Source organism: Arachis duranensis, chromosome 5, assembly GCF_000817695.3.
Source record: "Arachis duranensis cultivar V14167 chromosome 5, aradu.V14167.gnm2.J7QH, whole genome shotgun sequence".
NCBI lineage: Eukaryota > Viridiplantae > Streptophyta > Magnoliopsida > Fabales > Fabaceae > Arachis > Arachis duranensis.
This window is the reverse complement of record NC_029776.3, coordinates 82,629,336-82,644,313: the sequence shown is the minus strand read 5'-3', so window position 1 is coordinate 82,644,313 and position 14,978 is coordinate 82,629,336. Positions and strand designations below refer to the sequence as shown.

At 32.1% G+C, this 14,978-nt stretch overlaps 3 protein-coding genes across 4 annotated transcripts; 2 read left to right on the top strand and 1 right to left on the bottom strand.

Annotated features, from left to right (window-relative positions):
* The first annotated feature begins 3,751 nt into the window (after positions 1 to 3,751).
* LOC107489815 (probable leucine-rich repeat receptor-like protein kinase At1g68400) lies at positions 3,752 to 6,751 on the top strand. The gene is made up of 3 exons (XM_021142873.2): positions 3,752 to 4,595; positions 4,987 to 5,373; positions 6,141 to 6,751. The coding sequence occupies exons 1-3, from the start codon at positions 3,752 to 3,754 to the stop codon at positions 6,749 to 6,751; spliced, it is 1,842 nt and encodes a 613-aa protein (XP_020998532.1).
* Positions 6,752 to 8,419: 1,668 nt separating this feature from the next.
* On the top strand, positions 8,420 to 10,707 carry LOC107489860 (probable aquaporin TIP-type alpha). The gene is made up of 3 exons (XM_016110630.3): positions 8,420 to 8,820; positions 9,254 to 9,504; positions 10,196 to 10,707. Exons 1-3 carry the CDS (start codon positions 8,688 to 8,690, stop codon positions 10,577 to 10,579), a joined length of 768 nt encoding a protein of 255 aa, XP_015966116.1. The 5' UTR covers positions 8,420 to 8,687; the 3' UTR covers positions 10,580 to 10,707.
* A 242-nt stretch (positions 10,708 to 10,949) lies between these two features.
* Positions 10,950 to 14,069, bottom strand: LOC107489859 (uncharacterized). 2 transcript variants are annotated; one of them, XM_016110629.3, is made up of 7 exons: positions 13,953 to 14,069; positions 13,252 to 13,703; positions 12,765 to 12,884; positions 12,591 to 12,644; positions 11,990 to 12,153; positions 11,693 to 11,878; positions 10,950 to 11,269 (listed from the first exon to the last, which is right to left on the bottom strand). In XM_016110629.3, exons 2-7 carry the CDS (start codon positions 13,657 to 13,659, stop codon positions 11,044 to 11,046), a joined length of 1,158 nt encoding a protein of 385 aa, XP_015966115.1. In that variant the 5' UTR covers positions 13,660 to 13,703; positions 13,953 to 14,069; the 3' UTR covers positions 10,950 to 11,043. The 2 variants fall into 2 exon arrangements, with proteins under 2 accessions (XP_015966115.1, XP_015966114.1); XM_016110628.3 differs by having other exon boundaries at positions 13,888 to 14,041.
* Positions 14,070 to 14,978: the final 909 nt, after the last annotated feature.

Sequence of the window (14,978 nt, the reverse complement as noted above, 5' to 3'; positions counted from 1 at the left end):
GTGTACGAGTAGTGGACGGAGTGTTGTGGCTAAAGAATACAGAAGATTTATTAAGATTTACCCTCTGGCCACTGATGCTTTCACAAGAATTCAATAAATGCAGGATATTTGAACATGCTTCAGGATTAGCCTTACAAAATAAAATGGAATCATCAGCAAACAGGAGGTGGTTGACCTTGGGACATCGCCTATGTATCTGAAGACCCTGAATTAGTCTATTTTGTTCTGCCTTGTGTAGCAAGAAGGAGAGACCTTCTGCACAAAAAAGAAAAAGATAGGGGGATAGAGGATCTCCTTGTCGAATACCTCTATTTGGTTTGAAGAAACCATAAGGTTGTCCTTCCACAATAACAGAATAAGAAACAGTTGTCACTAATTCTCGAATCCACATGATCCATCGAGAGTCAAAACCAAACTTCTCCAATATAAACCAAAGAAAGTGCCATTCCACCCTATCATATGCCTTACTCATATATAATTTAGCGCCATTTCATTTTCGAGTCCCCTTTTTTTGTTCTTCAAGTAATGCATACACTCATGAGCAATTAGGATATTATCAAAGATTAATCTGCCTTTAATAAAAGCACTCTGCGTAGGGCTAATTAGTCTATTCATCATACCCTGAAGCCTATGTACAAATACTTTGGAGATAATCTTGTAAAAGACTGAAGATAGGCTTATTGGTCTTACCTGAGTCATATCTTTAGCATCAGAAATCTTGGGAATAAGACAGATCTGAGTGTGGTTAAAACCCTTCAAGATTCTGCCCCCAGAAAAGAAGCTCTTAACTGCTCGAAACACATCACCACTAAGTATGTTCCAGAAGCTTTGAAAAAATTTTGCTGTCATACCATCATCTCCTGGAGCACTTTGAGGATGAATGCTAAATGTTGCGCATTTCACTTCCTCCATAGTCACTGGTCTTTGAAGCCTACGGTTCATGTGAGCTGTAACCTTAGGTTCAAAATCAGTAAACAGAGGTTCAGGGTTCTCATGACAAGTGGAGGAAAAGATGTTTTTGAAATAAGATTCAGCTACAGAAGCAATACCAGCATTTGAAGTAGCCACTTCACCATCATTGCCAGTTAGTTGCCAAATTCTATTCCTTCGGGTTCAATTTCTAAATTTCTGATGGAAGAAAGCTGTATTCTGATCACCAGATTTGAGCCATTTGACTCTAGACTTATCTTTCCAATAAGATTCCTCATTTTGCAATGCTTTTTTAAGTTTGTCCTCTATTTTTGAAATGATGTCACCTCCATGAATTCCTGCTAAACGAAGTTCCTCTAATTTCGACTGTAGTAAATCAATCTCCACCTTCGAATTAGATCTGTGTTCTTGCTGCCATTTGACAATCTTATGCCGACAACGCTTTATTTTTTGAGTTAGGATATACATGGCTGAACCATCAATCTGTTCATGCCAAACCTCTCTAATAATTTGGCATATTTCATCATTGGAACACCATCTTTCTTGGAATTTGAATCGGCGTTTAGATCTCTCAGTTCTCGGATTAGAGTCTAGGAGAAGAGGGGCATGATCCGAGCCTGATTCTGACAGTCTAAGAACCGTTGCATTGGGATAGAGTTGCTACCAATCAACTCCTACCAGGAATCGGTCCAGTCTTTCCTGTATCAACTCATCACCCCTCCGTCTATTTGACCAAGTGAATGGTCTTCCGACCATACCAATATCAATCAGGAAATTATCATCAATAAAACTATTAAAGGTTTCAATAGAAGAAGGAGATTTAGCATCCCCACCTTCTTTCTCCAATTGATTAGAAATGGCATTAAAATCCCCCATTAACACAACCTTACCATCGAACTGTTGGGTGACTGAAGTTAATTCAGCAAATTGAGCCATTCTATGTTGATCATTTGAACTGAGATAAACACCTAGAACACCATAGGGATCATTAGAACCAGCTGTCAGAACTGATGCCGCAATAAAAAATCTACCATGCTGTAAAATCTGAACAGTGCAACCATCCCTCCATGCCATTGCCAAACCCCCTGATAATCCATCCGGATCTACAATAAACCATTCCTTGAAACCACAAGATCTTAGTTTTCCTTCAACTTGTCAAAATTGATTTTTTGTTTCACAGATAAAACCAACCTCAGGGGAGTAGCATTTGTAAATCCCTTTAAGATTGTGGATCATCAGGGGTCTCCCCAAACCCCGTCAATTCCACGAGAGCATTTTCATATTTCTTTGGGTGCCACTTGAAGGCTGGCACCCTCCACCATCATAGCAATTATATGAGGGTTATGAGTCTCTGATTTGTTGCTCATGGTGTAGAGAAAATCAGAATTGGTATTCAATGATTCTAAAGAGACATAAGATATATGGAATGAGTGAATTAGAAAATGGAATGAGTTAAAAGAGCAATGAATTGGGAGAGAAAACGAAAATTAGGGAGCTAAGTGGAAAAGAAATTAAGAAGAAAATAAAAAATAGAAGAAGATGGAAAAGAGTTTGACGAAGAAAAGACAAAGAAAGGTGTAACCATGGAGGCGGCGCAGTGAAACCCTAGCATAGCGTCGGGCGCTAGATGAGGAGTACGTACTCCCACTATATGTACGTGTCTGCTGTGTCTAACCATGTCTTAATAAAAAAATTATTTTCTGAACTCGTTTGGACACACCTAAATATCATCACATGTCAGCATATCAAACCTTATTCTTAACATGTATGTTTGAAATAAATTTAGAAATATTATATATTATTATTTATTAAAATAAAAAATATTTAAATGCTTTATATAATTAAAATAAGATATTAAAAAATTAAAAATAATTTATGTTTTAAACTTTTAATATTAATAAAATATCAAAATATCATTACGATTTATCTAAAAAGTATTTTATATTATATATATATAAATGTCGCTGTATCTTATAAAATTTTAAAATTTGTATGTTAGCGTGTCATGTAGTGTTCGGTGTTTGTATCTGTGTCTGTACATCATAACAAATGACAATTCAAATCTATAAATTTAAATATTATACAATAATATTATAAAAGAGTTTAATTTGATCTACTAAAAACATAAAACATTTTACATAATCATACCATCATATTCGCTTTTTTGAATAATTATTTTACTATGAGTATCAAAATTAAATTGGAAGGTAAAAACACATAATAAAAAACTTGTGTGTATGTAACTTTTCATAAAGTAGCTAGTTAAGAAAAAAAACACTTCAATTATTACATGATTATATATTTGTGATTTTTTTTTCTTACGCTACTAGTGCATATAAATTGAAAAGATACATTTAACTCAATTTAAATGTCAGGCTTCATCAATCATCAGTTCATCAGTCTCTTGAAGAACCATGATTTATAGAAGAAAAATAACAGAAGAAGAAGAAAAAAAAGAGTCCAATTTGGAACCGTAATATGCCATGTAGTAGGAAACATTTTGAAAGCTGTCATCTTGTGCAACCACCATATATATTATGTAGTTAATTAATAATAATATAATAACAAAAATATTAAACAAAGTAAACCAAACCAAAACCTTGTTCAGACCGTTTGTGTCCAATAATACTATGATCACTATCTCAGCACAGCTTTAATTTGCATTGTCAACTTCGTCAAAAAGGAACAAAACAATTAAAGAAAAAAAAAAAAAAGAGTGCAAGACTTTGTTCATTGGTTACCAAACTCATGTCAAGCTGGCTTATGCAAATTTCTCAACAAATCATGATCTTGCCTTTTAACATAACAACAATTCTTTACTATGTATCATTGTTTTTGTTTCTGTTTTTTATTGTTTTTGAGCAACAATAACAAAAATAGTAGCCTGGTCTTGTGCAGTGATCAAAGTTTTTATCCACAAGAAAGGGAGGCTTTGTTGTTTATAAGGGATTCTCTAAATTCTTCTATTGATTTGCATGGGAATTGGGTTGGTCCACCATGCATTGGAGAAAATCAAAGCAAATGGTTTGGTATCACTTGTTCTAATTTTCATGTTGTTCACATTGTTCTTGAAGGGATTAACCTTAGTGGAACTTTGAAAAATCCTACATTCCTTCAAAACATTACTCTCTTGAAGAAACTCAGCTTCAGAAACAATTTGCTTCTTGGGATGCTACCAAATCTCACAAATTTGGTGTCTTTAGAAGAAGTGATCTTTTCAGATAATCACTTCTCAGGGAAAATTCCTTCTGGGTATGTTGATCTTCCTAGTCTAAGAGTTTTGGAGCTGCAAGAGAATTACTTGGATGGTCAAATTCCATCCTTTGATCAACCATCATTGGAAAGTTTCAACCTTTCATATAATCATTTGGTGGGGCCTATTCCTCAGACTCATGTGATTCAAAGGTTTCCAGTGAGTTCCTTTGACAATAACACAGATCTTTGTGGAAAGCCATTGGATAAGTTATGTCCTGAACCTTCTCCTGCTCCATCTCCTATGCCAGAACCAGAAGTTAGAAAAAATAAGAGACTCAAAGTTTGGATTATTGCTTTGATTGCTTCTTCTTCTGCACTGTTTCTGTTTCTGATCATCATTGCTTTGTTGTTTTGTAAAAGAAGGGCTAGTGCAGAAGAAACAAGAAGAAAAGATTCAAAAGATTCAGCAAGTAAGTAAATAGTATAAATTCAGAAAAACCAATCTAACCATAATTACATAATGCAATACGTTCCAGTACAAAAAAAATATATACAAGTAATATATTTTATGTAGAAAATGTATTTATGATGTTTCCGTATGCAGACAAATTGTGAATTCGTACACACGAATTAGTACGTGGTACGTTATCTAATTGATGAATTCATGTAACTATAAATAGATTTGTTGTCTTAGATTTTAGATCAAGTTTGTGATTTCTCATTTAGTTTGATAGTTTGAATCCCCCCTGCCTTCAAAAGCCTAGAAAATTGGTCATGAAGAAAAATGTTGTCTCATATTGATGAATATAGATTCATGAATGTTTTTATTTTTTATACAAGTTCTAATGGTTTCCCTTACAGGGTATGTATTTGGAGCATGGGCAAAGAAAATGGTGTCTCATTCCTTCAGTGAAGACTCTGAAAGATTAGGAAGATTGGAATTTTCCAACAAGAAGTTTCCAGTATTTGACTTAGATGATTTGTTAAGGGCATCAGCAGAAGTTCTAGGGAGGGGCAAATTGGGTATTACATACAAAGCAACACTTGAAAATGGTGCTCTTGTTGCTGTGAAGAAACTTAGCTGCATGAATGAATTGAGCAAAAAGGAATTTCTTCAGCAGATGCAATTGCTTGGGAGCATCAAGCATGAAAATCTTGTAGAGATTATATCTTTCTATTATTCCGAGGAGCAAAAGCTCATCATTTATGAGCTTATGAATGATGGAACTTTGTTTGACCTCTTACATGGTTAGTACATTAATTCTTTCCTTTCTTCCCTAAATTCTAAAGAAACCACAAAATTATTAACATTGTTTTTACAGCTCAAATTTTCTTTATGATTGAAAGAGCAATAATTTTTACTATGTAGGTAAATTTGTACTTTCAATTTAAATGACAATTAATTGGTTATATATTCTTTTTTTGACTTTTATATTGGTGATGAGAAATGCTTTTTACATGCATAAAAAATTGATTTGTATTTATCATTCACTATTTTCAACAAAATAGTAGATGGACAAAGGTTAAGGGATAAAAAAGTATGGGACTATTGGTTAATAGTTAGTTGGATAAAAAATTAATTCCCAATATTTTTCTTTTTTACTTTTATAAAAAGTCAATTTTTTTTTATTTTTTGAATTTTGAGCGGCCAGCAAAAATTATTATTTTTTGGCCAGTAATAATAATGTGCACCTATATTTATAGATATTTTATAATAGGAAGCATATAATTTGTACTTATATTTACCCGAATTTTCCATACATGAATCAATAGTGTTTGTACCCATATTTTTCAGAGTTTGTACATATGAATTAGTAAAATTTATTTGTTAAAGACAATTTAGTATTGTACTAGTCAAATGATAAACAAAAATACTAAAAATTGCTGGCCCAAAAGTTTTTCTTAAATTTTTATTTTTTCTATAAAAACTGATTTTTTTAAGATAAACAAATCACACATTAAACCCTAAATTAAGACACTAACATAAAAATTCATATATAATCTGTTGGTGCTAGAGGGTAGAGGAATTGGAAGAATGTCACTTGATTGGAACACAAGAATGTCCATTATCAAAGACATAGCAAAGGGTGTTGCATTTCTTCATGAATGTTTGTCATATCAAAAGGTCCCTCATGCAAACCTAAAATCAACCAATGTCCTAATTCAACAAGATAGCCAAGGAGCCTACAACCATTCCAAGCTCACAAATTATGGATTCTTTCCACTTCTAAGTTCAAAGAAGAAAAACCATGCTGAGAAACTAGCCATAAGCAAGTCAACAGAATTTGTCAAAGGGAAGAAACTAACACACAAAGCAGATGTTTATTGCTTTGGTATCATCATGCTTGAGATCATAACTGGGAAGATTCCTGGCCAAGTAACTAGTGCTAATGATGATGAAATTGTAAGTGATCTTTCAGATTGGGTGAGAACTGTGGTGAACAATGATTGGTCCACAGATATATTGGATTTAGAGTTATTAGCAGAAAAAGAAGGGCATGATGCAATGTTGAAGTTAACTGAATTAGCACTAGAATGCACTCATGTTATGCCAGATAATAGGCCTAAGATGAGTCAAGTGTTAAGGACAATACAAGAGATAGAACAAAATCACAAGAGCCAATAATTAATTAACAAAAATATTATTTATACATTAAAATTAATGTATATTAATATATATTTTATATTAATAATTAATTTTAGTGACTAATTTTAATATACATGCAGCAGAATCCATTAATTAACCACTCAAAACAAAATTCCATGCATTATTATTACTTCAGATCATATGGCATATCATCCAAAAGCAGAGATTACTTGGCAACAATTGCACATAGAGTATTCTAGAAGTGTGCGTGTGTGTGTGTTTTTTTTAATTTACTGTTGAGGAATTGTTATTTCTATTAGAGTAGTTGATAGAATTTGTCCCAGGTACTCTTTTTCCTTCGTAGTTTTGAGATTAAAAAAAAGTATTTGAAAATTTAGAAATTCAATATCAATTAAGTTATTATATCAATCTAATTAGATAACTAATTATTATTTGGCCAATATAAATTAAATTTTTTAAAATTATTCTTTATATATTTATTTTCATCTTTTTTTATTCTAAACATTACAATTTTATTTATTGCATTAACTAATGAAAATTTAATTCTGCATACTTTTTATTTATATTCTTATTTACTTGACCAAACAAATCAAATAAGTCCAAGAGAGAATGTGAACTACTGAGCTGTGAATATGGGCTAGTTCAAGCTTATCATGTTGACAATAAACATGCAAGCAAAGTTAAGCTTCGATACCATCTCATCATATAATATCATATGCTCATAGCTAGATTGGGTAGAGATCCGATAGCATTGGCCACTGTTATGTTGAATGATTTAAGTGCTACATATTCTTGATCTGATTTAATTAAATAAAAATTTACTTGGACATGAATTTTGTGAATTAGGAAATTTGTGACCAAGAGTTAGTCCTAAATGTCTAGTGTAAATTAGCCAAAATTGATAAAAAAAAATTATAACAATGTTCAAGCTTTTTAATTAATACTCTTTTTTTTTTTAAATTTCAAAATAACTGTCATTTTTTTATTTATTAAAAAGTTAATGTATCTAGTACTCTAGATATCTAACAAACGGTATAAACATTATTATGATTTTATTATAATTTTACAAACAACAAACGGTTAAAATTTTATAATGTTTAATTTAGTAAAATTTTTATTTTTTAAAAGTTATAAATAAATTTTTAAAAACTGTAAACATAAATATATAAATCTTTTAATTTACCAAATATAAATTAAACAAAATACAAATAATTTTTTTAAAATTTTTACCAAAATAAATCTAAATAGTAAATATTGAATAAGTTATAAAATAATTTTCATTACTTCGGTAATCATCAACAGTTTTTTCCATGGATATACAAACTGTTGCAAAGAAAAGAATAAAAAACAATTGTACTTTCTTGAACTATATCTAGAACTAATTAAATAAATCAGAACACAAAATTCAATAAACATATTGAGACAATAAGTCACGGAAACCGCAACCGCGAGTGGGACACACTTTGGATTTTGTCCTTAGTGATGTGGAAAAAGAGAAATGAGGATCAACTCTAACACAAATCACAGAAAAAAAAATTAAAAAAAAAAACCACACATGATTTTGTTGATATGTATGGAATGAAACATGAATATGCCAACACATATGAATACGTGGCCACCTTTTAGCATTGGAGAAAACCAGGTGTCTCACCAAAGTGTTGCTCTTATACACCACTTTCACAACACTTTTCACCCATGCAAAATACCCCTTCTTCTTTCTCTAGTTATCATCACCATCCTTTATCAAAGTTCCATTCTTTTCATCATACTATTTTGTTGCTGAAAAGAAAACATCATCAATAAAATATCTTCTCTTCTAAGCTTTCTTTTTTATGAATTAAGGAACAAGAATAACACATATACACATTGACATTTTAAGGAACATAAGAACATAAACATATACATATATATTTGTTGTGTTTGAAGGAAGAATCTTAATTAGTAGCATTATATTATGGCTACTAGAAGATATGCTTTTGGGAGGGTTGATGAGGCAACACACCCTGATTCCATGAGGGCTACCTTAGCTGAATTTGCATCCACTTTCATCTTTGTCTTTGCTGGAGAAGGCACTGGCCTTGCTCTAGGTCTGTATTTCAATAAATTCATGGCTTTATTTGAATGTCTTCTTGTCCATTTGTATTGATTAGGTTATATACAATATAGTAAGGTTATTACACTTAAATAATATAGTTATGGTCTTATAACTTTTTTAGTTCTATGAAAAATTCAGTCTAATTGTAGTTTCTTTTTTCTTTTTTTTTTTACAAAAACAAATTGTTTTTCATGCTTTCTAGGAACAAATATATATTAATTTTTCCCCTTACTTTAAAAATATTGCTTAAAAAGGTTGAAGGTGAGATTTAATTTAAGGTAGCTTGGATATTTTTGTATTATTGTGTTGATCTAATCTAACTACTTTAATTTAATTTAATTTAATTTATTAATCATATAATCAAGAATAATACATGCATGCTAGATTACTTGATGGATTTTTATATATTTATTTTATAATTACAGATAGGATATACAAGGATGAAGCATTCTCAGCTGGAGAACTGTTGTCACTTGCACTTGCACATGCATTTGCACTATTTGCGGCGGTTTCTGCTAGCATGCATGTCTCCGGTGGTCATGTCAACCCGGCGGTGACCTTCGGAGCTCTCATCGGCGGCAGAATCTCCGTCGTCCGTGCCATCTATTACTGGGTTGCTCAACTTCTAGGTTCTATAGTGGCTTCCCTCTTGTTGAGGCTTGTCACCAACAACATGGTAATATACTAATATATATTTCCCAAATTTTTTTTCCATCTTTTTTCTTAAGTAGGTCAACAACTTTGCTAAAATAGAATGTTTAAGGGAGTTTCTTATGCATTAATCAATTAATCATGTTTGTTTTGTCCTTGATTTTGCTTGTGTTTGGGCCACTTATATCATGTGTTTTAAAAAAGTTGTGGGTGTAGATAGTGTATTAAAATTAAATTTATCTTTTAATAGTAATTAACTATGATACATATGACTAAATTCTCTTATCATTGAACTTTAGCTTTAAGCTATCATTAGTTAGGTCAATTGAAAAAAAGTTTAGGCAAAATCATCACAACATGTAAATATTATATTATATATATGGTCTCCTGTTTTAGGGTTTTCTTAATTATTATTAACTATGTCAATCACAAAACAAATTAAGAAACTTATCATATTTATGTATTTGGATATAATTTATATTAGTATACATTAAATTTTGAAGCGATTAAATTTTTGGAGTGACAAATGTTTAAAATGAATTGAATTAAAAAAGAATAGAAAATTAGAGTAGAATTTAATCCTTTGGATCAAGTTCCTCTTTAAATGAGGGTAAGAGTCTAATGATTAATTCTGTATTTTATTATTTTACCAAGTTCATATTTTTTAATTTTTTTCTTGATCTAATTTTTTTTGGCATTGAAATGGGTGAATATAGAGACCAGGAGGGTTCCATGTGACATCAGGGCTTGGAGCAGGACATGGGCTTATACTTGAGATAGTGATGACATTTGGGCTTATGTACATAGTATATGCCACTGCTATTGATCCCAAAAGGGGTTCTATTGGAGCCATTGCACCTTTGGCAATTGGGCTCATTGTTGGAGCAAACATCCTTGTTGGAGGCCCATTTGATGGGGCCTGCATGAACCCAGCGCTTGCTTTTGGGCCTTCCTTGGTGGGCTGGAGATGGCACTACCACTGGATCTATTGGGTTGGCCCACTCATTGGAGCAGCCATTGCAGCAATCATGTATGAGTACATTATCATCCCAGTTGAGCCTCCTCATACTCATCAACCGTTGGCTCCTGAAGATTACTAGCTACCTCTACCTCTGCCCTAATAATAATGTATCGGAATATTTTAATTTTAATGTATGCTTTGTGTTTTTTTTTTTTTGGTTAATTTTGTAGTGGGGTTTCTCTTTGTGTCTTGTGTATGCATTTTACTTCCAATTATGTGTATTTTGGGTTTTATTTAAACCCAAAAGAAAAGACTTTGTTGTTTGTGGGTTTATCTTTGTTGTCCTTTGTCTATCTTTACTTTTTGAATAAAATATGAACCTTATTTTGTATAGCAACACACTTCTATGTAACCTTAATAAATTTGATGATGCATAACCTTTCAAGTTTTTTGGTGTCATTTTAGTATTTTTATAAGCAATATAGAATCTAATATTAAAATATGAAATGTAGAATGAAATGCCCAGCCTATATTGAAAATAGTAAACAATGAATCCTCTAGAGAGGAATGCTTCATGAGTGTCTACAAGTAACAACAAAAACATTACAGATCTACAGGGTGTGTTTGCCTGTAAAATCTGGCAACCCAAGGAGCAAGTTCAGTGTTATGAGGTGTTCTTGGGTTGGCAGAATAATAGTCAGACCAAAAGCAAGGATTGAGTCTCTCAGAAAATTTGTTTTCAGCATAAATGCAAAATGGTAGCCAATTTTCACCTCCATTCATTCTCCTCTTCCTCTCCCTTGGATATGCCAATGGTGCTTGCACATACCTTCAATGCAATGCAATGCAATTATGTCAAAAGCATTTATAGATGGGATTCATTATGTCTCTATCATAATATCAGAGTTGGTTTAGGTCTTGTCTTTCCATTTTAACCATTTCCAACTGCCTAATCTAATAGGATGAAATACATAAATGGTTATATCTTTAACTGGATTTGCATAAATTTTGCATAGTTTCTTTCTTTTATTCTTTAATTTTTTTTATTTTCCTTATGCTGAAATTCTTTTCCTTTTGGAAGTAACAACGATCAAACTCTTAACACATACAAGTTCTGATACCGTGTGATGAACCATTTATTCCAAAAGATTAAACTAATAGGAAGAAATACATAAATGCCTATATTTCTAACATTTGATGAAATTCTACAATCAACATTAACCTATAAGCTAGAATGATAATGTACAAATACCTGATACCATCAACAACAGCATCCCAACAAAAGTGAGTATGGCCAAACACATGGCAAGCAGATGATGCATCCTTCCTACCCTCAGCACCATGAATAGACCTTATTCTATCTTCAAGAGAGTCTGAACCAATTATTTTTGGAAGCTTAGGATAAAATAACATCCTCTTCTCTGGACACAGTTCCTGCCTGTCAATCATATAAGCCACAATCAGAATAAATATCATATGCAAAGAAGACTAACCAAGAATTTAAGCAAAGCATCAAAGCAACAATTTCAATGACAGGTTGATTTATCACCTTGGAACAAAATGGGAAAAGGTAATAATGTGATCACATTTCATCTTAACCTCCTCCATCATCTCTAGTTGCTTATCATTCATGGCATCAAAATACATTGAAAGGGACATATCTCCATTTGAAAGTCCATGTGGCCACTTACACGCATGGAAGTCTTTACATGCCTATCGAAAAGTATAATAGAAAAAGAAAAAAAAATTATTTTAGGTACAAATTCACATCAAGATCAGTCTATTTGGCAGCATTTATGCCGAGCAAAATCAAAATCAACCATGACTTTCAGAACCATATAAAGAATGGTAAAGCAATCCCAGAGCAACATAAAGAAATAAAAACAAGATTGCTATTAGAGATGAATATTTCTATAATAATCTGTGCACATAGTATTCTGGATCTAAACAGACACATGGTATTGTAGTTCCCTAATGGAGATCTTACAGGAAGTCTGGAACAGAAACCGAACAATGGAGTGTTTACCGTAATATCACATAATCCCAGGGGAGATCAAATAAGTTATTGCTAAGAGATAATAACATGAAGTTCTTATGCAGGCACTCCTTAATTGAAAAAATGGCTTACTAGGAGTTAAGAGAATAGTCACCATCTCCAAAGGCGGGATGTGAAATCCCGTTATATCCTTCTCTCTGTCAAAGCTCTGCGAAAGAAGATGATTGAACATTCAAATAGACTGCCCTTAAGCAGCAAATTGGATCCAGCATATCATGGTATGAAAGAATTAGGAGGTAACAAAATTTGGCACTATGGAAGTAATCACCTCATGGTACCAAGAGAACAAGGGAATGATTCCTAATTCACCTATAACCATTGGTTGTGTTTCAACTCCAAGTGCCTTACATGCTTCAAGCAACTTATCCAGCTTTTCAACAGAATCAACCTAATGACATATCAATGAAAACTTTATCAGAATAAAAGGATTATATAGTACATAAAGGAGCCAAGCCAACAACATCAATGCATATATTGACAAACAATGGTTGCATATTTAAATTCTAGCAGAATTAGGCCACCCTTTTCTCCTAATTTGAGTCACATAAAACTCAATTCTCTACGCTATAGATATCATAACTTCGTCAATAATAGCTTGTAAATTCTAGTACTAACACATGTATTTGAGCTACACAGAACAATAACAACAACTAAGTTGTGTCATGCTAGGTGCGATTGGCTACATGGACCAAACAACACCATAGTGTTCTGTCATAGACCATATCTATGTTCAGCATATAATGCAATGGCCTTACATATTTTTGTCCCTCGCGACGGCACCAAAGGTCATGATTTCCAGGCACATAGAGCACATGTTCAAATCTTTCTTTCAAGAGAGACATTGTCACAACAAACAAGTCATATGTCTCAGCAACATCACCAGCCACAAGAAGAACATCATTCACGTTGTGCTTCACATTGTTCAGGCACTTCACCCAATTCAAGTTCTCAGCATAGTCAGTGTGCAAATCAGACACAACAAACACACGCAAACCCTCACCGTTCCCCAAAGGAGAAGGAAACTCTATCTGGGGCCTTGAAATTCCACCTCTTTTCATGTGTCTCCCATAACTGCTTTTAACAGATACTTGTTTGGAGAAACAAACAGAGTGATGAGGATGTTGATACAGTGTGAGACACGAAGGGTTAAACCTCACCACCATGAGCACACCCCAAAAAGCTGAAACCAAAAAATTCAATCTTTGATCTGCAATGATTCAAATTCACCACAAAAACATTGTCATATTAGTCAAATGGGAAAAGGGTTGTTGATAACTAGCTTCTAACAGCATAATTGGGTTCAAATTTTGCAACTTGAAGTAATACATAGGAGTTCGACATAATAAAAAAAAAAAAAAAACCGTGTTAGACGCAGAGAAAGATCTGGGGACCTGAACCCGGTCAAGCAAACGAATTTGTAGAATATTCAGATTGGAAAATCGAAAAAGAACTCAACTTGATGCTAAATTGCTGAAGGGTCACTCAAAAATGTGATTGTGAGTTGAATAAGGAAATCAGCTGCAATCAACCCTAAAATTAACTCCTTTGTTTGTTAGTTTGTTCAGTTTTTTTTTTTCCCTCATTGCTGCGGCTGCTGTCATATTTTATTCATTTTAAAAAACAATTAGAAAACTATTAAAAGATAAAGAAATGAATAATACATATCATAATTAAAATGTATAATAAATAAATAAAATTAATTTTATCATTTTAAAATATTTTATTTTTTTATTAAAAATCTACTAAAAATAATTATTTGCTAAACAATTATTTAATTATTCTTCTAATTTTTATGTCAAATTAATTAGACTATTAGTTATTAGCTAATACTTTTATTTCATCAAGAATCAGTATATTTTTTTTGTATAGTATTTCGAACCCGAAAAGTAAAACATTAACCCGCCTCATTTAAATTCTATTTAAAAATTTATCGTTAACTAATAAATTGTTACATATATAAAATATAATTTAAATTATTAATATTTATTTAAATGGATAAATAAATTAAATTAGGTTGGTTAGCTATTAGTCAATACTTGATACTAATTGTTTTAAAAGAAGAATATAATGGAAGCAAGATAGTTTTCATCAAGTTTGTTTTAAATAATTTGTCGGTTTACTATTTAAATTGGTATAAGATGGCAAAAGTGGGTGCAGAAAAAATAATCGGATTACAGAAAAAGTTTTTTTAGAATAAAAAAATATAGAAATAACGGTATACTACTTGTAAAATGGAAGATGGGGCAAGTTTCGAAAAAGTTAGGTAGATTGAAGATGGGAGATGCGTTAATTAGAAATGTGTCGCTTCTATTCAAGTGGTGGTGGCGCTTTTCGAAGGAAAAATATTCGTTGTAGAAAAAGGTGATACGTTCCTGTAATCATTTGAACTCTTCTATAATATTGTCGAAACAGCCATTACCGTTAAGGAGTGACCTGTGGAAAGATATTTGTCAGCTTAATATTAAAGAGCAACATACAAAAA